The 25,253-nt window shown below is 43.6% G+C and overlaps 1 protein-coding gene across 3 annotated transcripts in view; it reads left to right on the top strand.

Moving 5' to 3' along the window:
* WNK1 (WNK lysine deficient protein kinase 1) overlaps positions 1-25,253 on the top strand; it is a 147,047-nt gene that overhangs the window by 35,092 nt on the left and 86,702 nt on the right. For all 3 annotated transcript variants that reach the window (XM_056847358.1, XM_056847360.1, XM_056847359.1), the window contains exons 2-4: positions 17,840-18,012; positions 21,810-22,030; positions 23,851-24,008. In XM_056847358.1, the coding sequence (XP_056703336.1) occupies positions 17,840-18,012; positions 21,810-22,030; positions 23,851-24,008 (552 nt within the window). The remainder of the gene's footprint in view (positions 1-17,839; positions 18,013-21,809; positions 22,031-23,850; positions 24,009-25,253) is intronic.

A 25,253-nucleotide genomic window follows, 5' to 3' on the forward strand; every position in this document is an offset into this window, starting at 1 on the left:
CCCCTTACCAGAAAACTTTGAGAAAGTTATTAGAGCTGAATGGGACAAACCCCTACATAATAAACAGTTCTCTGGCAATGCCAAGAAACTATATGATATGGCCTCATATGCAATGGATATGTTGGAATTGCCTGTGGTAAATGCTCCTATCTCTGCCCTTCAATCCTCTGACTTCCTGGCAGAGGATGGAGTGGGCTTTATTAAAGATCAGTTCGATAGGAAAATGGAATTTCTTTCCAGAAAGGTGCATGAGGCAGCTGCACTGTCTATTCAGGCCAATACCACAATAGCACTGATGGCTAGGGCTTCAAATGCCTGGATAAAGAAGCTCACTCAGCTTCTACCCACTGCAGATAAAAAAAATAGCCGAGGGCCTGTCTCGAGTGCTAAAGGTGTCCTCCTTTATGGCAGATGCCTCCTTGGACACAGTGATCTTCGCTGCTAGAGGGGTCGCCTCCAGTACGGCCATTCGCAGGGCCCTATGGGTAAGGCCATGGTCGGCTGAGTACAGGTCCAAGACCATGTTAATGGGTCACCCATACAAGGGTGGAAAGTTATTTGGAGAGAGACTAGATAAGATGCTCTCCGAAATTAAGGATAAAAATAAAGCGATCCTTAAATCCCATAAAAAGGAACCCCGTCCTGGCCAATACTCTCAGTCCTTTCGATCCTACCATACCTTATCCAGGTTCAGACAGGATCAGAGACGCCCACACTGGGCTCCTCAGAGAGGGTCCTTTCGACATTTCAACAGATTCAACCGCCCCTCACAACCACAGTCCTTTAGGGCGGATTAACCTGACAACTTCTTCAAAGGAAATAAGCAGTGGCGCCAGGGATCCAATGGTGGGGGGAAGGTTACAACTTTTCCTTCCACAGTGGCGCCACTCCCAGACAGATGCCTGGGTACTACAAATAATTCATCAGGGATATCTAATAGAATTTCATCACAAGCCTCCAGATCGCTTTGTCGCATCGCCATGCTACCGCAGTGCTGTAAAACATCAGAGAACGATGAAAGCCACTTCTCACTTAATCCGGATCGGGGCCATAGAGGTAGTACCTATTCAGGAACATCTCCAGGGAGTTTACTCCATATTTTTCACAGTCCCCCAAAAGAATGGGGACTGGAGGGCTATCCTGGATCTCAAATTTCTCAATCAGTTCATCCAGGCCAAACATTTTCACATGGAGACACTGCGAACCATCATAGAGGCACTGCGTCCAAGCACCTTCATGACATCCATAGATCTCACAGAGGCTTATATGCATATCCCCATCCATCAGTCCCACCGGCGCTTTCTGAGATTCAACTATATGAACCTTCATTTTCAGTTCAAGACACTACCATTCGGGTTGACATCTGCCCCCCGTGTTTTTTCCAAAGTGATGGTGGCTATTGTGGCAATGTGAAGGAAGGAATCCAAGTACATCCCTACCTAGACGACCTACTCATATGCGCCCCCTCATATAACCTGGCACTTCAGCACACCACTCAAGTCATCCCGGCACTCGAAACGCACGGCTTTCGTATAAACAAAGCCAAAAGCTTGCTAAGCCCATCGCAGAGGATCCTACATCTGGGAGTGGTCATAAATTCCACCACCAAGTCAGTATTCCTCCCAACAGACAAGGCCCGCAAAATTGCAGCGGTGGTCAAGTCCACGGTCATGACATTGACTGATGGCTCTGACAAGGCTCTTAGGTCTCATGGTATCATGTCTGGGTCTGATTCCTTGGGCTCGCTTCCACTCCCAACCACTTCATGCAGCGCTGCATCCATTCCAGCTGTTCATCACACACAAGATAGACAAGACCCTCTCCCTCAGTCCAGTGGCCAGGACAAGCCTCTTATGGTGGACCAAAGTCGACAATCTAACAGTTGGACAACCGTATCTATATGAACAGCCAGTCCAGGTGTTTACAGATGCCAGCCTCGAGGGATGGGGAGCCACGGTGGCAGACTCCTTTGCCCAGGGCGTGTGGAGCCAGTCAGAAATATCTCTCCACATTAATCTCCTCGAACTCAGGGCAGTACACCTAGCCCTCATCAAATTCCACGACCTTGTCAGAAACAAACGTGCTCATCAGGACAGACAATGTGGTGACCAAGGCCCACCTCAACAAGCAGGGTGGGTCTCGCTCCTCTCGCCTGCACCAGGAGTCATCGACCATCATGATCTGGGCAGAAAAACACCTTTTGTCTCTGAGGGCAGAACATGTACCGGGAATCCACAACACTCAGGCAGATTGGTTAAGCTGTCAGACCCTCCAGGAAGGGGAATGGATGCTGAATACTCAAGCCTTTCAAGCCATCACCAGCTGGTTTGGAACTCCCACAGTGGATCTGTTCGCCTCAGTCCAGAATCGTCAGGTGGAAAGGTTCTTCTCCCGGTTCTACCATCCAGAATCAGAGCAAGTGGACACTCTTCTGATTCAGTGGCCTCTGGGTCTCCTATACGCCTTTCCACCACTGCCTATCCTTCCAAAAGTCATCAGGAAGATAAAGGCAGAGAGCGGAAGTCATCCTGATCGCTCCCAATTGGCCACGCCGACCGTGGTTTCTGGCACTCATGGAGCTCTCCACCAGGGCATCTTGGCAGATTCCGACATCCTCAGATCTCCTTCAACAGGGACCAATGATTCATCTGGATCCTGGATGGTTTCAATTGACCGCTTGGAGGTTGAAAGGGCAAGGTTCTTAGCCCTTGGGCTTTCCGTGGAGGTGGTGGGGACCATCCTTAAAGCCAGACGTCCTTCTGCTACAAGGATATATCAATACACCTGGAAAGCCTTCTCCAGGTGGTGTCACCGGAAGACGATCAACCCTATCTCTCCTAAGCTACCTCAGTTACTGGACTTTTTACAGAACGGTGCGCAGCAGGGCCTTAGAGCGGCAACCTTACGAAAGCAAGTGTCTGCTATTTCCTCAGTCTGTCCGGATATTGATGGGATTCCTCTCATCACACCCTCAGGTTAAGGCTTTTATTAAAGGAGTAGCTCAATCTACCCCTCCGGTGACTCACCGCTTCCCTACCTGGAGACTGAACACTGTACTTTCTGCTCTAACCAAAAGTCCCTTCAAACCTATGAGAGAAGTTTCCTTACGATTAGTAAGGATGAAGACCTTATTTTTAGTTGCCATAACCTCCGCCAGGAGGGTTTCAGAATTGGGTGCCCTCTCTATTCACAAAGACTTACGAATCTTTCACAAAGATAAAGTCGTGCTACGTACTGATCCCTCGTTCACCCCCAAAGTGGGTTCCCGGTTTCATCAGTCTCAGGAACTTCACCTCCCTTCCTTTTGTCCTAATCCTTCTACTCCCAGACAGCGGAGTTGGCACACCTTGGACCTGCGTAGAGCTATTCATATTTATATATCTAGAACTGAATCCATTAAGAGAAAGGAATTTATGTTTATCTCCATTTCTGCACCCAGCAAGGGACATCACATGTCCCGACAGTCTGTCAGCACATCCATTAGACAATGCATCAGGGAAGCCTACCTAGCCAGTGGTCTCCAAGTTCCGAATGGGATCACAGCCCATTCACTGTGAAGCCCAGCCACGTCGGCCGCATTTTTCAAACAAGCCTCGACTGAAGCGATCTGTAAAACGGCTACTTGGTCCAACGTGACTACCTTCATTAGATATTATTGAATCAATACTATGGCATCCGTCGAAGCAGCATTCGGCAGACATATTTTACAGCATGTGGTGGAAGATAATGAGGACTGACCCACCCATTAGTTCATCGCTCTTGGAGATCCCAAAGATCAAGATGCCCTTCCTTCAGAGTGGGAAAGGTACATTGTTTACTCACCGAGAAGGTTCTTTCCACTCTGAAGTAGAAGGGCATCTTGCCCACCCGGAGATGGCAACATCACCTTACAAGGGTGGACTAAAGCACACCAAGCTGGCCTACGGATTTGATCGGCCTAATAATATTGTAGCAGTACATATAGAATGGTTCTACATTTATCATTCAGTTTATTGTTGTTTGTACTCCTTGTTTGTGAGTGCCTTTCCCTGTCTCTTGAGCTTGCTGTAGAATAACTGGAAGGGGAGGTGTTCCTCGCCAGGAGACAGGAAGTTGTTAGTTTAGTTCTGCCTACCCCTAGCAATGGGCGAGAAACACCCAAAGATCAAGATGCCCTTCTACTTCAGAGCGGAAAGGGCCTTCTTGGTGAGTAAACAATGTACTCACTAACCATGCCAGACTCTTTAAAAATAAGCACTTATTTAAATACCTGCCATTCTTCTACTCTTTATTACTTGGTTGGTGTTCTGAACAAAATAAAATAAAATTCTGCAAGGTTCAGTTGCTGTGTATTCCTGAATGTCTGAGATTCTTTTAAATTTCTGTACTTCTAAAATAGCACTATACTCCTCTTACAACAATGTAATTTGAGACTGTACTGAATTTTGAATGTGTGCATTTAAAATTCTCCTGTACTTTAAAATTTATTAACTCTCCTCTCAAAGGCAGCTTAGCGCATACCCATGTATTAAGACCAGCTGGAGAGACATTGTTCTGGGTGTCACCACTACCTGCAATGATATTATCTCACAGTAGAGCTTTTTCTGTAGTGGCATCTATATTTATATACTTTCCAAGGGAGATTGACCAGGCCTGCTCCACTGGAACGTTTAGGTGGTTAGCAAAAATCATACATGTTCCACCACTTCTTTTTTTTAAATTCCAGCAGTTTTCTGTCTGCTGTTTGATTTTTGAAGTGAGTATAGTTTTTAAATGAAGTGTTCTTTATGGTATACTTTAAATAAATGGTTTAGTGTAAGCCCCTTAGAGGACTAGTAGAAAAGACTTTTAAGGGGAGTGGAAATGTTCATGGAGCAGTGGGGTATTCATGGCTACTAGTAAAACTGGATACTAGTCATGATGCATACCTATTATCTCCAGGATCAGAGGGGCATGCCTATTATATTAGGTGCTTTGGAACACAGTCAGGACAATGCTGCTGCAGTCTTCTTGTTTGTGGGCTTCCTAGAGGCACCTGGTTGACCACTGTGTGGACTTGCTGGACTTGCTGGTCCTTGGCCTGATCCAGCATGGCCTTTCTTATGTAAAAGCTGCTTATTTGTTTACTTACTTCATTTATACCCTGCCTTTCTCCCCAATGGGTACCCAAAGTGGCTTACATTGTTCTTGTCTCCTCTGTTTTATCCTTGCACCAACCCCATGAGGTAGGTTAGGCTGAGAGAGAGTGATGGGTCCAAGATCAGGCAGCAAGCTTCCATGACAGAGAGAGGACTTGGTTCTCCCAGATTCTAGTATGACACTAACCAATACACCACTCTGGCTCAACCATTTAGATATTAGTAATAGTAAGTATGTTTCATTTATAAGTATAGGTTGGGTGTCATGAGGGAACCAGGGAAATGGTCAGAGTAGATTCTTTCATACAGGGGGACTTGTATCAGCAATATAAAAATTGGGAATCCTTTGGCTTGTATAAACTTTTCCCCCCTGATCAATCTCTTTCAAGCATCCAAATTCAAGAGAAGGTATAAAACTTAAACTGGATTCTACTATATCACATTAGCCAATCTGTTTGGAAGAAAACCTCCCTTAAATCAGTTTCACCCAGGTTAAGATGGTACTTTACACCAGTAAAACTGAAATGTATCTGTAAAAATCTTTTTTCTGATGTTAGAGATGCAAACTATAGGCCTGGGATGGTGGTGTGAATAAGTCTTCCACCATCCTTTATAGGTAGATTGTCCCCTACAAGTGTATAGATTGGATAGGGGAGATACTTACTGACCTTGCACTAAGCACTAGTTTGCTCTAGTTCACTCTCTCCTGGCAATTGGGGGTTACCGCATTTGTATTCCCAGCGATGTATTAAGAGTTTGAAAATATTATAAAAAATACTGTTCGCACTTTGTATGGCCCCTTTAGCTGTGAAGACGTCTTCCAACCATTTTTTAGCCATGGTATCTAAAAACCCTTTTAAAGCGATGTTTTTTATAACATTTTCAAACGCTTAATACATCGCTGGGAATACAAAGTGTGGTAACCCCCATAAACTTCCAGATGTATGGCTTCAGGAGAGAGCGCAGGGTTTCCCTGAGACCATTGTGGGGGATTCTGGGCCTTCTTGCATTCGTTGTCTGTCCCCAAGACCAGCCCCATTATGGCTTTGGGGACAAAGGAGGGGAGCAGCAAGCTCTCTTTTTGCTCCCCAAAGCTTTCTGTATGGAGGTTGGACTGTTGCTATGGTCATCCTTTTGTCTGAGTGGTTTGCTTCTCTGCTGAACAGAGATGGTAATAATTGTCCTTAGAGTGAGCTCAGTGGAGCAGAGTCCAGGGAGAGCCATTGCAGTCCCCACACCCCATTCAAGCGGGGTTCTTCTCAGTGAACAGAAAGGCTACAGCAGCTGTAGCTTATTAGGAGCATCCTACTGTGTTTCCACTAAAGTACTTCACATGGGAAAGAAGGATTCTTAGATCAGAAATTACCATAACCTAGTGGTGCATCCAGAGTAGGATCTAGTTTGGGAGATCAGGGTTTGAATTTCTACTCCACCATGGAAGCTTCCTGGGTGACCTTGGGCCAGGCACACGCTCTCATCCTAACCTCGCAGGGCTGTGAGGAGAAAATGGAGGAGAGAAGAACTCTGACTAGCCCAAGGTCACCCAGCAGGCTTCATGTGGCAGAGTGGGGAATCGAACCTGGTTCTCCAGATTAGAGTCCACTGCTCTTAACCATTACACCACCCTGGCTCCAGATATACAGGTCTGTTCACAAATAATGACCAACAGTTAAATTGCATTTGGATGTCTTATGCATATCCCGATGCTTGTTTCTTTTTAGTAATGTACGAGTAGACGTGCACTTGGAGACACGTTTGAATATGCATCTACCTTAGGTCTGTTCCTTATTCAGTAAGAGATTGATGTTTGGAAGCAGATTGCCCTTGTGGCTCTCCTTATCTTCATAGTGGTGAGGAAGCATGGGTTGAAAAGGAAGATAAATCTTTTCTTGCCTTACCACTCAAGGGTTTATCCTTGAAAGTTGAAAAACAGTACTTTTAAATCAAAAGAATGTTCAATAGACCCTATTTTTATAGTAAAAGGGAATGTGGTTTAAACTGGTAAAATATAAACAAAGTCCTTTTTATGTGGTTTTCTGGATATGTTTGTGAATATTCTAAACAAAATATCTATGGTGGTAGCAGGATAAATGGGCTGTTCTCTATCCCCCTATGAAGTTAGTTGGCCTATGTATTGGATCTTCATTTTGAATGAAGCTGTTGCAAGTGAAGATCGTTATTACCTGGCAGCCATCTAGAAATATTGTCGAAGGCTTTCACGGTCAGAGTTCATTGGTTCTTGTAGGTTATCCGGGCTGTGTGACCATGGTCTTGGTATTTTCTTTCCTGACATTTCACCAGCAGCTGTGGCAGGCATCTTCAGAGGAGTAACACTGAAGGACAGTGTCTAACTGTCCTTCAGTGTTACTCCTCTGAAGATGCCTGCCACAGCTGATGGCGAAACGTCAGGAAAGAAAATACCAAGACCACGGTCACACAGCCCGGATAACCTAAAAGAACCATCTAGAAATAATTTGTAAAGCTATCTTCTGTGAAAGTTCGTTAAATATGATTAAGTGGTATATGACTAAGATTTTAATGTGTCTGCTTGATGCAGAAATGGGAGAATAATAATGCAAAATGGAAACTAAGACAGTTGTCTTTCTCAAAGGTGGTAACTCTTAAGCATGTTTCCCTGAAAGTATGCTTCTCATAATCAAATATTTAGTACTGGGATAAGTGAACTAGGGGTTAATGGTTCTACTGTTAAGCACAGCATCCATTATTAAAGTTGTCCTGCAATCTTTGTTGAATACCTGGCAAACACACATTTTCAAGGAAAGAGACGAGTCCTAGTTTCCTGGTTTCAAGGATTCTTTTATCTGCCATCTACGTTTAGTGCCTTTACTACAGAAGTGCAAGTTCCATGCTGCGTAGTGTTAATTTCTGTTGAATGGGCTTGTCAAAACAATCTAATGTGGGTGGAAAGGAATGAACAAAAGTAACCGCGTAGGTCTCATGCATCTGCTCCAGTTTTTCCAGTGTGGTTAAAGGGGGTATGACAGAGCCCCTGAGGTCTGCCATCAAGGCATAGTGTTATCCATTTTCTACATGATCCTTTGGGAGTTCATTACTGAAATTAATTTAAATTATCCACAGCTATTAAAGGCTGTATATAAACTTCTGTCCATTGCTGTTTGTGTTATTTTGTTGTGGACTTATCCATGATTAATCTTGCAGGGCAAATAAATTGGCTTTGAGATGTGGCAGGGCATGGCTGGAGGCTTCTTTCATGTGGTCATGCATTTCCTTAAACAGCCGGTTTGTGTTGTGTGGATTTTGCATCCACCAGTGTATGTGTGTGTGCATGTGTTCAAAATTTTGGTGTCAATTCAAGTGTATTATTTTACTTTGTCCCTAAAAGGTTGTAAAACAATGTAATCTGACACACTCCTACAGAGAGTCAGGAAGTATATAACGTCAAAAATTCCATGTTTAAATCCAAACATTAAATGAGCTTTCACATTTTTAAAAAAAGTGACTAGTTTTGCTGACTTGTCAGTATTAATGAATTTGTAATAGTGCATAAATATTGTATTTGCTCGATGAAGAAGAGCTGAGAGTTGCAGGAGATACAGGTCTTATAAATATCGTTTACAAATCCTAGCAAGCTGAGAGAGTTGTTACTCTAGATCAGTGGTTCCCAAAGTGGGCAGTACCGCCCCCTGGGGGGCAGTGGGATTACCTAGGAGGGCACTAATAGGCAAGGGGGCAGCAGAGGAGTGCTAAAAGTGGGCCCCTTCAACTGTGCTGTTGGATAGGGTAGGGGGCGCTGGAGTTGAGTCTGTGGAATCAAGGGGGCGGTGGCCCAAAAAGTTTGGGAACCACTGCTCTAGATCCTCTGTATACAACTATAACCAGTTGTATTTCAGAAGCTGAAATACAGCTTCTGTATTTCTGAAATACAGAATCAGAAGCTGATTCTGAAGGTGGTAACCCACTGCATCAGTATCTATGAATGCTTATAAAGTAGCAAAAAAGTTGCTTTAATTCTTCCAGTATGCTTATTAGTAATTCTGAGTGAAGGATGACCGTAGGGCATGTATTCTCTATGAAGTTACTGTCAAAACTGAGTTTCAGCAGTAAAATTAAATCTTCTGGAAGGCATACATAGTTTCAGTTGTTAACGGTGGTGTTTTGAGGCCCTGGATTTGCTAGGGGTTGTTGTCTCTTGGGGAATACAGCCTTAAGCTTGTTCAGTATTCCTCATGGAAATAGTCTGTATGCATCAATTTGAGACTGGAGTTGGCTTTCTGGAAAAGTTGAAAGTTTTGTTGGTGAATACAGTGGGTTTAAAGATTAGTATGGCTGAGCAATAATAGGAAAACACATTAACTGTTAACAAAAGGAGGGATTCATTCTGAGGGACAATGTCAATGGCCTGGCAATAACAAAGCAAACATTTTTAGTGGTGTGCCTTAATAGTGAAATAACACAACCTGAATTAGGGGAAACTGTGTGCCAGTGGTTTGAAGCAACACATTATTGCTTCATTCTGTGAGTATTCACATTATTCCAATTTTTAAGAATGGGACTGCTTGTTCTCTCAGGCTCCAGCGTCTTGAGCTGCGGGTTATTTCCTTCCATCTTCAGGGTAGGCAGGACTATTTTTTTCTAACTTCCTGTCTACCCTTGGCGGGAAATAGCCTGCAAAACCTCAGTTCTGTCCTGCCTCCAAAGGGTAAGCAGGTTGCAGGAAAAGCTCCGTGCTCCTGCACTAGTTTAGATTAGTGTTAGAGATATTAGCCACCGTTTTATGTCCGTAAGTCTTTTATTACCTTTGTAGTCCTTTTTCTGTCCGCCGTTCCCTCCCAGCCATCCCTGTGTATATTGTGTGTGCTTGTGTGTACCCGGAGCTTCCCCTCCGGAGATTAAAAGATGGTGGATGCCATTTTGGAAAGGGAGGACGATCTCCTCTCGGAGCAGGACTAACACAGGGGGCTGGTCCAATCCGCCCCGAGGGAACCCGCTTCTCCCAACAATCGTGATTGTGGCTCCTTAGGGAGTAAGCAGCAAGAGGGCTCCCCACAGAACGAGGGATCGGCACAGACCGCGCCAAAAACAAAAAAGGTTCGAAAAGCTGCGGCGCCGCTCTTGGCCACTAGAAAGCAAAAGCGCAGCTTCAAGATCAGAGCAGGGGCGAGAGCCGGGAAGAGACCACCCGCCTTCTCACTGCAGGCCTGCAGCGCGGCTCCGTTGACCCCACGGTACCACCCATGGGGTGGTGGTCTCTACAATCGAACCTACGCAAAGCAACGCAGTACATTCATGGGGAACCGGTACAAATTTCACATATGCCAGTCTGGGGGGGTTGGGAGCCACTTTCAACTCACACATGACTCAGGGTCGATGGTCAACGAAAGAAGCTGCTCTCCACATCAATCTCTTAGAGCTGAGAGCGGTGAAGCTCACTCTACTAGCCTTTGCCCCGCTTCTCCGAGGCTTACACGTCCTTGTGAAAATGGACAATATCGCAACCAAGGCCCATATAAACAAACAGGGAGGGTCCAGATCATCAACCCTCCACCGCGAGGCAGAGCAGATTTTCTTATGGGCCCAAACCAATCTCAAATCTATCTGGGCAGAGCACATCAAAGGGGCTCTCAATGTACAAGCGGACAGGCTAAGCCGCCAATTCGTAGACAAAGGGGAGTGGTCCTTGGATCAGGAAGTCTTCCGGCAAATTACCATCAAATTTGGCGTTCCCTTAGTAGACTTGTTCGCCTCCGCCGAAAACTTCAAAGTGCCAAGGTTCTTCTCAGGGTATCATCATCAAACCGCGGAGGGCATAGACGCCCTTCTGAGCCCATGGCTGCAGGGACTGCTATATGCCTTTCCCCCTCTGCCCATTATTCCCAAAGTCCTCCGGAAGGTCCAGACTGAACGAGCCAATGTCCTATTGGTGGCCCCATTCTGGTCACGCCAACCCTGGTTTGCGACCCTTCGCCAAATGTCATGCCAGGACCCGTGGAGAATCCCATCTCAGTGGGTCCCCTAGTCCACGCAGACCCCCAATGGTTCTGCTTGACCATGTGGCACTTGAGAGGCAATCTTTATTAGATAGGGGATACTCCGAGGATGTGGTGGGCACCATGCTAGAAGCTTGAAGCCCCGCTACCAAACGCATTTATAACGCCTCTTGGAAGGCTTTTGTTTGTTTGGCCAGAAGAAAAAAGGTTGACCCTCTTAAACCGGGAGTGCATAAATTGCTGGAGTTTCTCTAGGAGGGCATGCATCTAAAACTCTCTGCTTCCACTCTAAGGAGACAGGTTGCCGCACTTTCCACAGTAATTCCTCTGATAGAAGGGGTTCCCACCTCCAGACATCAACACATCATCGCCTTCTTAAAAGGCGTCAAGCAGACTCAGCCCCCAATCATCCACCGGTTTCCATCCTGGGATCTCACCCTAGTACTCAAGGCGTTTACAAAATCACCGTTCCAGCCTCTTCGATCGGTTTCCCTAAAATATCTTCGCATGAAGGTCCTCTTCCTGATCTCGATTACCTTGGCCAGACGTGTTTCCGAACTCAGAGCCCTGTCTATACGTAAGGGGCTTTGTGTTTACCACAAAGATAAAGTGGTCCTTACACCTGACCCCACCTTTACCCCAAAGGTCAATTCTAGTTTCCATAGATCACAAGAAATTAATCTCCCATCCTTCTGTCCCAGACCCTCCTGTCCCAAAGAACGTTCTTGGCATTCCTTAGACCTGCATAGAGAAATACACATTTTCAAAAATAGGACTGCTGACTTTAGGAAATCAGGCTACATGTTTATTGGGATTACCAACCCCAACAAGGGGGAAAGAATGTCTACCACAACAATTAGCCTTACTCTCAAACTCTGCATTTCAGAGGCCTATAAAGCCACAGGAGTTCCTGTTCCTGAAGATATCACCGCTCATTCGCTACGTGGTACGGCTACCACAGTGGCATTCGATAGGCAGGCTCCGGTAGAGGAGATCTGCCGTGCTGCTACATGGGCATCAGTCTCAACCTTTATAAAGCACTACAGAATAAATACTTGGTCCTCTGCACAGGCGGCCTTCAGTTGCAGGGTATTACAACAGGTTGCGGAAGAAGGTTCATAGCCCACCCACATGGGAGCTCTTGTAGGTCCCGCAGCTCAAGACGCCAGAGCCTCAGAGGAGAATGGAGCCTTGATTACTTACCGTGACAGCTCTTCTGAGGCGAAGGCGTCTTGCCCACCCTATACACAGTTTTATAGTATGAACTTACCGTCTTAATCAAGAGGTCTTAGTTACAGGTTTCTAGACCTCGTCTTAATCAAGAGGTCTTAGTTACAGGTTTCTAGACCTCGTTTACAGATCCCAGGGCCGCCAGTGTGCTCGCCCTATGGGAAGTTGAAATTAATCCTTTGGTTAAAATGTTCCATTGTTGATGTTGTCAGTGTTGTTTCCTTACATGTTTTTTATCATGTGAGCTTTTATTCCTGTCATAGTAGCTAGGCAAGACTGTAACTGAGGTTTTGCAGGCTATTTCCCGCCAAGGGTAGACAGGAAGTTAGAAAAAATTAGTCCTGCCTACCTTGAAGATGGAAGGAAATAACCCGCAGCTCAAGATGCCTTCGCCTCAGAAGAGAAGGAGCCTTCACAGTAAGTAATCAAGGCTCCATTTAGATTGGAAAGAGTTTGCAGAATGGTATCCTGTTTTGAAGAATCCTTGGTGACAACCTGTGTTCGTTTCCGTAATATCACATGCCTCTATTAAGCTGGAATGAGTTCTTAAAAAGCATGTAACATGATTATGTTCCTAGTTTACTGAGATTTGCTCGTTTTCCTTTGATTGCTGAAATTCTCCATATTCAGTGCTATATTAAAATCTTACACAGCTATCTCTTTGGCCTCAGCTCTTGGCCTTGATGGATACTTTCCCCTTCTGTTTAAATTAATGCTGAGATTCTCAGGAAGTTGACTTCCATAGGTACAAAAGTATTCTATATTTCTGTGTTCCTGTAGCAGCATAATATATAGACAGCCCTGGGCATTTTATCTTCTCTTTAGTTTAGGACTGTAGATATAGGCAAATGTTGCTGAGGATAGTGCTGTGTAGGTTTAATCTTTTACTACTTGGAACACATGAAGCTGCCTTATATTGAGAGTGGGACCATTGGTTTATTAAGGTCAATATTACCAGCACTTAAAAAAATAATTAATTTTATTATAGCCTGCCCTCCCCTTGCATAGCAGGACTCAAGGCAGGTAACAACAATTTAAAATACACTAAATAACTACATGGATCAAAACTAGATTAAAACAGTACAACAGATGGCACTAAAAAAGGGAGAAATATGTAGGTTCTAATAGTACTCCTGGCCTAAATACAGCTACCAGTTCAGGCACTGGGGGCAAACGCACACTGGTTAACTGGGCTGGTATGGAGTCAGCCAAAAAGACCAGATGATCTAATAGCGCATAATGGGGTGGGGGGGGCACAAGATCCAGGCTGGCCGATAGATTTTCTGTATACTGTATATACTTGACTGGCAGAGCTTTCCAGGGTGTCAGGTAGAAGTCTGTGTCTCTATTTATTGTCTGATATTCTTACTTGGAGATGCCAGGGTTTGATGTTCCACTACTGTCTCACTTGAATACAAAAAAAATCAGCAAACATTGTGTGTGTGTGTGTGTGTGTGGGGGGGAGACATGATAAGCATTTTTCTTAGACTAGGTTTTGTTTCTTCATCAAAATTTGTTTATTGCTATAGGTCAGGGGTCGGCAAACTCATTAGTCAAAAGAGCCAAATATCAACAGTACAACAATTGAGATTTCTTTTGAGAGCCAAATTTCTTAAACTTAAACTATATAGGTAGGTACACTGTTTATTAACTTAATAAACTTTAATTAAGATTTAAAACTTTAATTAAACTATAGGTACACTGAATAAAACTTGATATCATATTAATAGTGATCTTATTTATTGATAAAAATTAAATTGTAAGTCCCTGCCATTTCCCCCTCCCCGTCTGGAGTCCTCATCTGGAGGCCTGGTCTACCACCATAAAAGCCTATTGGTAGACCTGGCCTCCGGCTGAGTCCCATTGGGAGGCCAGGTCTACCCATTGGCTTTCTTGGCAGTAGACCTGGCCTCTGGAGGCCCATAGAAGCCAATTGGTAGACCTGGCCTCTGAAGGGGGACTTTTTCCCCTGCTCGGAGTCCAGGTCTACCGCCAAGAAAGCCAGTGGGTAGACATGGCCTCCCAATGGGACTCAGCCGGAGGCCAGGTCTACCAAAGGAAGCCTGCCCCGCCCAACAGCTGATAGGCGGGGGGGGGCAGGAATCGCCGAGCCGCCCGCCCAGCAATCGCGCGGCTAGAGGGGAGGGGAGGCTTTAGCCTCCCAACCATTGAGGGCAAGGGAAAGGGGGACCTGGCCATTCTCCACTGCGGGGGGGGGGGAGAGACAGCACGCCCGCTCGCCTGCTCGCTTGCTCTCTCTTTCTCTCTCTCTCTCAGGCTCGCCGGCTCCTCAGCCCGGCTGCCGGCGCAAGCGGGCGCGAGAGCAGGGGCTCCTAACCAAGTTCGGAGAGCCGCACTCAACGGGCCAAATAGCCACATGCGGCTCAGGAGCCGCAGTTTGCAGACCCCTGCTATAGATCATAGTTGTTGTAAAGCTTTGTTTAAGATTTTGGATTTATCATATGTATAGTATTGGCAAGAATTTCTTAGGAAAAGGGGGGGAAACCAACAAAGATTAGCTTCAGGCATTCCTGAAAAGCTTTTTTGAATCAACATTTTTTTTTCATTACATGAGGCCATCTATGTTTGGCTCTTGACAAGTTACCCGGCCTCGTGCTGCTTTATTGATATCAGCTCATATTTGTGGCATGTCTTATGATCCTTGGTCTTTAGTTGTAAACTTTTCTGCATTCCTTGGAAAATAGTTGTGCTGACTACCCAAAGGGAATCATGATGCTGAATGCTGAAAGGACATGTAAGGTATATTATATGTAGAAACGGTCTAGAGCAGTGGTACTAAGCTTGTGGAGAGCAACATTTCCAATTGCAGCCAACCATGAGCCACATGCCTACTGTGTCCTATTTGCCATCCCAAACGCAGCTATTAAATATATAATTATAACTTTTTAAAAGTACCAGGTTACTTCCAACCATGTAAAGTTGGCTCTGCCTGCCTTGCTTCAATCTTATGCAGCCCTTGTGTAACTGGAGTGAGGGGAATGGCTTCCCTGTTTGCCTTCTTCTGACTTCACCATGGGCTACAGTAGCTCAGGTGAGACAGTGAGATTTCCAAGTCTCCTGGAGGTGAGGAGAGCAAGCTGGTCTTGGAGAAAGGGCAATAGAAACCACCACTCACCCCACTGTGGACAGCTTGCGCTTTTCTGGGTGGCTGCTGTGGGGATGGTGGCTGTATTCCCACTTCATTGCTGCCATCTTGCTCTTCTCCTGGCAGCTGCCTGGGGGCTGGGATGAGAGTACAGATACTGGTGCTGGTGGTTGTTGGAGAGGATGGATTCTTTACTTTCATCCCTGCCTTGAGGCCTGTAGCTTATCTGTCCTCCCAGTCCTTTCTGCAGCATCTGTTTCAAGGTGGGAACCACCTGCCAACCACAAGCCGTACAGAGCAGTGGCCTTGTTCGCTTTCCTGGAACATGTGAGGCAGGGTGCCACATTGAGCAGCAATGCTTAGAAGAGCCCCAGGTGGCTCCCAACCCACTGAGTAAATATCACTGGTCCAGATTGTGTGCCATAGTTATGATTAACAGGAAGCCACCAGCATCCTTTATGACCAGGTGGATTACCATCTGTATTGCGTATGCCACTACTACATCAGGCCTTTGAACTGTTGATTAATTTTGGCAAGCTTCACAAGGACCAGCTTGACAAGCGTGCAAGAGGTCACTTGAAAGCAGGCTCATGTTAACATTGCTGTTGTCAATGTCTAAGGACTCAAGCCATTGTAAAGTTTATCTCCGGCCTGTTGTGTTAGATGTAGGAATAGAACTTAGCTTATGGAATGGCATTTAGAAAGCAACAGCCACTCTGACCATACTGCCTTTCTGTGAATAATGTGTGTGTGTGTGTGTGTGTGTGTTAAGTGCCGTCAAGTCGCTTCCAACTCATGACAACCCTATGAATGAAAGTCCTCCAAAATGTCCTATCTTTGACAGCCTTGCTCAGATCCTGCACATTGAAGGCTGTGGCTTTCTTCATTGAGTCAATCCATCTCTTGTTAGGTCTTCCTCTTTTCCTGCTGCCCTCAACTTTTCCTAGCATGACTGTCTTTTCCAGTGACGCTTGTCGTCTCATGACGTGACCAAAATATGATAGCCGCAGTTTAGTCTAGGGTCAGTTCAGGCCTGATTTGATCTATAACCCACTGATTTGTTTTTTGGCAGTCCACGGAATCCGCAACACTCTCCTCCAACACCACATTTCAAAGGAATCTATTTTCTTCCTATCAGCTCTCCTCACTGTCCAGCTTTTACACTCATACATAGTAATAGGGAATACGATGGCATGGATTAATCTAGTCTTGGAGGCCAGTGACACATCCTTACACTTCAAAATATTTTCTAGCTCCTTCATGGCTGCTCTTCCCAGTCTCAATCTCCTTCTGATTTCTTGGCTGCAGTCTCCCTTTTGGTTGAAGGCGGAGCCAAGGAATAGAAAGTCTTGAACAATTTCAATTTCCTCATTGTCAACCTTAAAGTTGTGTAATTCTCCTGTAGTCCTGCTTTGGCACTTTCTCTTTTAACTTTCAGCAGTAGTCGTTTCAAATCTTCATTATTTTCTGCCAGTAATGTAGTGTCATCGGCATATCTGTGAATAATAGCTCTTAAATTACTGGTAGGAAATGAATTGTTTGAATGTTAGAATATATGGCAACCACTTTAATCTTAGTCTAAATAGTTTCCTACAGTTGGCATTACTAAGGTAGTTTATTTTAAGGATTTCACGGCTTTTACTCATAAATCTTCTTGCAAGAGTATTGTTTCCATATTCGGAACCCATGTGCGTCATCATAAGAATCCACACACCAATCGTAGCTTCCAGCTGTGTGTACATGATGTATTTATTTCTTGCATATAGGAAAACCTTCCTGTAGGAAAAGTGTGGAGAGGGCCAGTATGATGTAGTTTTGAACACAGAGCAGGGAGACTTGGGTTTGGACCCCCATTTGTGTGATGGTTAAAACGAACCTAGCCTACCTCACAGGGTGGTTGTGGGTGGGGAAAGGTGGATAACACATCTGTGTATGCCACCCTGATCTCCTTGAGGGAAACGATTCCCCACTCCTCCACATTAGCGGTGGACACTAATCTAGTGAACTGGGTTAGTTCCCCACTCCTACACATGAAGCCAGCTGGGTGACCTTGGGCTAGTCACAACTCTGATAGAGCTTTCTCAGCCCCACCTACCTCCCAGGGTATCTGTTGTGGGGAGGGGAAGGGAAAGTGATTGTGTTTGATTCTTAAGTGGAAGAGAAAGTCAGCATATAAAAACCAACTACTACTACTACTCCTTTTTTCCTTTTTTCTTCTTCTTCTTCGCATTATTATGTTAGATATTTCCTGAAAGTGGGTAGAAAGGCAGGGTAGCAACAGTCCCGGTATTTTATAGTTTCTTAATTCTACTCGAAGAATCAGCAGCTTCAGGTTTTCTACTTACTGCTTTGCCCATAAATGAAGTTTGATTTTTCTTTACATTGTTGATATGTACCTCTCCCCTTTGCTCTTTTAGGATCGGAAACTGTCCAAATCAGAACGGCAGCGGTTTAAGGAGGAGGCTGAAATGCTGAAAGGGCTTCAGCATCCTAACATTGTACGGTTCTATGATTCCTGGGAATCAACAGTGAAGGGAAAGAAGTGTATTGTTCTGGTTACGGAGCTTATGACATCTGGCACTCTGAAAACGTGAGTAATAGTCTTGCTAAAGCCCTATGTTAGTGATGAACATGTAAGTGAAAATATTAAAAATAAGAGTATTCTGTTAACACTCGGAAATGTCTTTCACTGTTACGGAATAAATGCTTAGAAGGCCTTTAGTGAGAAGGAAGCTTGAAAGCATGGCTCTTATGTTCCCTTCTGGCGTCTTAAATTTATGAAACTCCTGAAACTGTTGCCAACACTGTACTGTGAAAGAGGAGTATAAGCGCCTTTGAGAGCTGAGTTTGGCAAGCTATGTCATGTCTCCAGTACAGCAAAATGCTTGACATTCCAGGCTGCAATTGAGCTCTGCAGCTGTAACTTGCCATCGTTATGGGCTGAACTGAGGAAAATAAAGCAGCAAGGGTGGCCTCTAGTGGTCAGTAAAGCATTGACCACTTCCCGGTAATTTGAGTCCTGATAGTTGTGTGTGTGTATAAAGTGCCTTCAAGTCGCAGCTGATTTATGGCGACCCCTTTTGGGGTTTTCATGGCAAGAGACTAACAGAGGTGGTTTGCCAGTGCCTTCCTCTGCTTAGCAACCCTGGTATTCCTTGGTGGTCTCCCATCCAAATACTAACCAGGGCTGACCCTGCTTAGCTTCTGAGATCTGACGAGATCAGGCTAGCATAGGCCATAGTTACCCTGAATATATTCATACTTTGCAGTCAAGATATTGGAGGTCCAAATAATTAAGTTCTGTTTGGAACTGGAACCCCCATAACTGTAGGCAATTTGTGTATGGAAGTGTATAGTGAGGAAGAATCTTTTAATTCTTCTAGTTATGGAATCTATAAATTATGGAAAGGGGATATAGCCAAGACCTTTCCATTTTGAGAGATCTGATGTCAAAAAATGGGTATATTTAGAAAATGCCTCTCTGTCCCATGGGGGAATAGTGGATTGTTTGCAGGGAAGCTTTTGCTCCCTCAAATGCAGCATCTGTTATATAACCCTGACTCTTGTTTTGACCTGAGAGGTCTATAGAACATGTAATTTGCCGGGCTGAAGCCAGCCCGTGAGTAATCTATTGTAGTTTGCCAGTTGCTTAAAAACTTCCCAGTTTATGCTGTTAGTATGATTGAGAAAAAGCCTGAGTTTTATTGAGCCTGGTGAGCTTAGAGGATGACAAGTCGTACAGGTCTGTACTAAAGCAATGGTTATGGAAAGCTAAGGAAGGCCATCCTCTGCCTGTGGTAGATATTCTGTGTACAAATTAATACCTCTACTTTCAAAGATATTGCTAATTAAAGCATGGGTATTCTCTAACATTTACCTTGAATACTGAAGATATGTCTGTGCATATATTTTATGGATAAAATTGGAACAGTATTTCCTTTTGTCTTTCCAAGTAATCCGGTATTGCCAAATCAAGATACATCCAGGATATGTAAACCGATGCAAAAAAAAAAAAAAAAAAAAACCCAAACAAACAAACCAAAAATCCATGCATCCATCAGAATTCCAAGCTTTCTTTTTTGCTGTCTGAACAACTGTATAGAGGTTAAATGAATGTGTGCTGGATGCCTGACCTGGGCTTCAGTTTATAATGCAAAAGTTATCTTACCAAACCAGGGAGAATGGAAAGTTGCTTGCTGTTCAATCAAGTGTAAAGGTGCCTAAAAGTCCCAGAAAATCACTAATAATTCACATCAAATGTGATTCATTGACATTCCTCTAAATGCATTTGTAATGACTTTTACTTTCTCTCTATAACAGCTGCATTATAGTTACTGTTGATTTCCCTTGATGAAGTTACTTGAAAGTTTACTTGTCTTTAGAAGCTAATTCAGTATATGCCCGTAAATCTTTCTCAGTAAAATCAGCCTTCTGTGCACTGCTTTCATATTCTTATTGCTGAGAACACTGTTCTACTTTACTGTTGCTTTCTGTGGGTGAAATGGGGGAGGGAAGGAATTGCAGAATATCAACTCTGAATGAAAAGAAGTTTTTGTTGGGTAATGAGTGACAGCTATGAAGTCATTGTAACAACCACTTAGTTACTGAAACATTAATCAGAGGAGCTCAGCCAGGATCCTTGGGTAGGGTTTAAACTTGCCTTTACCTGACTGATGATTAGACAAATTAAATGTTCCTGAGGACCATGTTCCCATGGAGTGCTTGACCTTGTCTGCCTACATCTGTACAAATTGTGAGAATGGCACAAGTACCTCCTCCTACATGGCATTTTCTGGTGTATTGTCCTGTCCCCTCCAATGTCCTTTTCTCCAGGTTATCTGAAGTGTGTGTGGCAGCTTCCAGAGGCGTTCTGTTCACGTTGAAAAAATCTGGAGAGAGAAATAAAGAAGCATTTGTCCTGTGAACGACCCGATAATTTCCCAATTATATTCCAAGAAAAACAATTTCCAAAGCATGTGATATCACTTAATAAAGTTGCTTCAGCCTGAGGATGCAATCTGTAACTTTAAAAAACCCTGTATTGACAGGCCTGTTTGCTTTCCAGGGTTTCCATGGAAGATTCAAAGGTTTCTCCCCAAGTTACCATCCATGACAGGTGTTTGGGGGGGGGGGGTCTGTGTCTAGATTGGATGTCACTATTACACGATCCTACAATGGTTGTCATGATTATTTCTTAGCAATTCCATGCATATTCTAGCCGTTGCCTATCTGCTTCATTACAGGAGCATCTCTTGATGAAATCATTTGGACAGCTGCTAGTTAAGAATGATATGCTAATCCCCGTTACTACAGTTTCTGTAGTTCAAAGGAGGGACTTTGAGATTGCGTTACTAGTGCTAATCTTCCTGTGAAAACTGCCCTATATAAAGCATTCAAGAGATGGTATTAAAGGGAAATTGGATCTCAGCTTGGAATAAGAGTTAGGAGGTGGAGGAGAATATAGAAAATAATTGTAACAGTTATAGAGGAAAGGGATTGGAAATGGAACAGTTCCTGGCTCTTATGCAATTATTTGCTTTCTTGGCTCATTTGCCACTGACACATCGTTCAATATATACTTTTTTCATGCCCAGTCTGTGAGATGCATGCTTAGAGATAGTCTGGCTAAGTTTTGGCATCTTCACTTGAATTCTTGGCTCTTAGAAGGTGCTTGTCTGTTGCCGGTTCTCTTCTCTTTTAAAGGCTTGGGCTCAAACTATTGTCTTGGCAGGACTGCTGTCTTTTCCAAAACACTATTCTTAATCTAGTTTTCACTTCTAAAGTCTTTTGTAAATGGAGCAAGCACAAGGAACGTAATTGATAAGTTTAAGCAAATTGGTTAATAATATAAATCTGAATGCTTTAGAAGGTCAGGTCAATTAATGGTTTAACATGAATAGCTGTTTTGCCTCAAGATGACACAATAGATCATCAGAGTGTATAGAAAACCCTGTGACGGCTTTGTAAAAAAAAAAAAAAAAATTCCGTTACCCACGAAAAAGAAAACCATACACTTTAAAAAATGGCTGTTAGATTTCTAAACCATATATTTGTTTATTTGAAAAGATGTACCTCATCTGAACATTCTAACCTGTTAGTTTAATGACTGATGTAACTACTTCTGGCTATGTTCCAGATTTCTGCTGTCCCACCCACCCCCCCGGTATAACTTTCTTTACTAATCAGCTTCATCCACCGCATTAAAGAACAGACTTCTAGTACTAATACTTTGCTTTGTCCAATGGCCTTTAGTTGCAGATTTCAGCCCATTGAATGTGATTGTTACTGCCTCTTCCTCGGTTTGTTACAATATATTCCTGTAATTTAATAACGTGAAATCAGAACAAACCTGAGGAGCGCATTTTTATTCTGGTTGTTCTTTTATAGATATTTAAAAAGGTTTAAAGTGATGAAAATTAAAGTTCTGCGAAGCTGGTGTCGGCAAATACTGAAGGGCTTGCAGTTCCTGCACACGCGCACACCGCCCATTATCCACCGTGACCTGAAGTGCGACAACATCTTTATCACTGGCCCTACAGGATCTGTCAAGATAGGAGACCTGGGTCTGGCAACTCTGAAGCGAGCTTCTTTTGCAAAGAGTGTGATAGGTGAGGTTATGCTTTGTTCTGGCAGCTCTTACTCAACGATTTGGGTGTCGGTAGAACTTTACACTCACATAAAGTAGAAAATCATCCCTGAAAACTTTGAAGACATTGGCCTTGTTTAAAAAATGGATGTGGGGGGGGGGGGAGCTCCTGGTATTGGGTATTTGAAAGAATCATAGGAATATAGACTTTTTACAGTTTAGCAGAACAACTTTGATAAAACCAAAGTAATTGTATTTTTTTTGCACAGTACTTGGCATCTGGGACTATGGGAAAGCTCATCAGTTTGACTAATTGATTTTTGGGGAAAGGAAATGTAAAACATAGTTTCTTACCTAAAATTCCTGGGCCGTTGCATTTAAACATGTCAAATTATATTACTATAGCAGTTTGTAATCTAGTCAGAGACTATTGAGAATTGGTTTTAACAGCTCTGTTCTGCTATCCTGTTGGTGAAGGATGCAGGCTAACAAGGGAGAATGTGGCCCTTTTTAGTCTGCACCTACCTTTTCTTTTTTTAAAGAATGCAATCAGTGGTTGCTTCTGAAGTTCTGTATCAGAAGTTCTAATACCAAGCTTTCCAAGGGTACAAATTCATATTTGCAAATATCTTGGCTTTTGCCACGGTGAAACATTTCCTGCTTTCCAGCCAGGCTAGGAACATTAAAAGCTGGTGGAAATGAAGAGTATTCACTGGGAAATGACAGACTTCCTGAACACAATCTCCTTTCCATGTGTTACGATGAACTTTCAATTGGAAAACAGCCACTCTGTAAAATTTTGAACAGTTGCATTAGTCAAATCATTTTCAAATTAAGGTTATGACAGTATTGAACATTGAACAGTGGGAGGGCGAACAGGGATTTAAAAACTGATCTGTAAATTGGCCTAAAATCTGGTTTCCTGCAGGAAATAACTCTTACTGTACACGTACGACTTCTGGTTCTAAGTGTCCCTAACCATATAGTGCACCTTCCCCTGTTATGGAAAGGTGTATTGATTTGATATTTCGGGGATAAACACATCACCGTCAAATTTGTATTTAACTCAGGATTTGTTTAATCTCGCGCTCTGTGCCTGTAACTCAATCTCTCTATATTTCTGAGTATTTTTTGCCTGTAGGATGTCCCTCACTATTGCCTGTATCTGCAGTAGGCCTATAAAATGTACTGCAGGTGAAATGGTAAGTATGTGAAAAGGGCTCTGGTGAGTGGCCTTTGCAGTACATTTTAAAAAAAAAATTTAAGACGACTTTATTCTTAGACACAGGTTTTTCATTGCAAAGCCTTGTTTAAAGTGACACTGTTCAGAATAAATGGAGTGCTACAGGTCAGAGACTAGCTGAGGACTATTACCAGTACTAATTCTTTGCAGCAGAGGGCAGACTCGGTATGCTGAAACAAGCACCATACCTCCTTTCTCTTAGGGAGGAAAGGTAAGTGAGGCTAACGAGTACTTGGTTTGCAGCCTAGCTAGTCTTTCACTTTATTTTTCTCCATTTATCTCCATCCTGATATTCGATTTGTCCAACTAAAGCTTCCTATTTGGGCTTCGATTCTGTTCCATTACATTGTATATCTAAATAGTGAAGATGTTAAACCCCCTTACTGTCAGTTCCTCACTTCTTACAAAGGCCTTGCAATGGAAGACCTATGGGGTACATTGATAAAACAGAGTGACTGAGGGCATCCTCCCTCTTCTTTTTGCCTCCACTTCTTCTTTTCTCACAGGTCTGCCCGTTCGCTTCCTTCTGCGGTGAGTAACGCCAGCAGCATCTGCTCGCTTTGAGACATTTAGAGTCTGAATCGTTCTTTTAATTTAAGGTACCCCAGAGTTCATGGCACCCGAGATGTATGAGGAGAAATACGATGAATCCGTTGATGTATATGCTTTTGGAATGTGTATGCTTGAGATGGCTACGTCTGAATATCCTTATTCTGAGTGCCAAAATGCTGCGCAGATCTACCGTCGAGTGACCAGCGTAAGTCTTCTATAACTCTCTGCTGATTTGTAGAGCTCCTGCCACAACTAACGAAGGACGGCAAGCTGGATAGCTTCACATAAAGTGAGAGGGAAATAAAAGCAAAGCGCCCACACGGGGAAAATGAGGAAGCTTTCTTTTCCTAGCTTCACCTAAGCGGGACTAAATCCTGACTACTGCTCAAAAGAAAGAAAAACATTGCTAGAAGTTTTAACTCCTTTTAGAAATCAAATAATGAATCCAATGATGTCTTGACACCATATTTACATTCAGGTAACGTTTAAATAACAAATGTATTGTGCAAAACTAAGACCCTGTTAAGGTGTGTCTGGACTGCAAAGCATTAGCTTAGTATGCTAGCCTTGGATCTGAAGAAGTATGTTACAGAATAAAGGAATTCTAGCTATATATTACTTCCCTGGACATTCAAATGTTTGTTTGAACCAGTCATTTTCAATGAACAGTTTGAGATCCGGTAAAAGATATTGAGTGGGAAAATTTTGCATACCATAACTAGCTGGTAAGTAGGTCATGGAAGACTAGTAGACTTACACATTTGTTATCACTGATTGTCCAGCCCCCAGTTTGACCATTAGTTTGCAAATTATTGTTCAGTCTATATCCCATGGGCGTGTTAATGTGGAGTAATGGAACTGCCACTGTGCAATAACTTAGCACTCTTGAGACCTCTGCTGGAGAAAGTAGTTCTCTCCCATTTGTTCATTGGGTGTTACTGGTGCAGTCAGTCTTTTCCAGTTCATATGCAACAAAATGGACTGTTCCAGAAACAAAACTAACTGTTGCATCTCTGCCTGAGTCGTTGCTCTGGGCTGGCTTTCTTCTAGTCAAGAGGCATGTTCAGAACAGTAACTCCCACACACTGAAACGAAACATTTCTGAGAATAAACACAAAGTGAGGCTCCAGTATTCAAGAATAAAGTGTTTTTCAGCTATCAGGTGTTTGGAAAAGCACGTGTCTTTATATAAACACTGTGATTCAGTCTCTGTTCACATGTTCCTTGGAAATCTCATCTGTTCTTATTAATGTGTGATATCTTTCCTTCCTACCTTCCTACCTTCCTACCTTTCCTCCCCCCCCCCCCCCCGTCAGGCCAGTGTCTTCTTGTACACGCTCAGTGCCAGTGTTTCTATCCATACCATTTATGCATCCTTGGCTTGTTTTGATTCCACCCTTCCTTTTGCTCGCATAGATGGCTTGTTGTTCTTCCTTATACAAGATTGTTA

Source organism: Euleptes europaea, chromosome 3, assembly GCF_029931775.1.
Source record: "Euleptes europaea isolate rEulEur1 chromosome 3, rEulEur1.hap1, whole genome shotgun sequence".
Taxonomy (NCBI): domain Eukaryota; kingdom Metazoa; phylum Chordata; class Lepidosauria; order Squamata; family Sphaerodactylidae; genus Euleptes; species Euleptes europaea.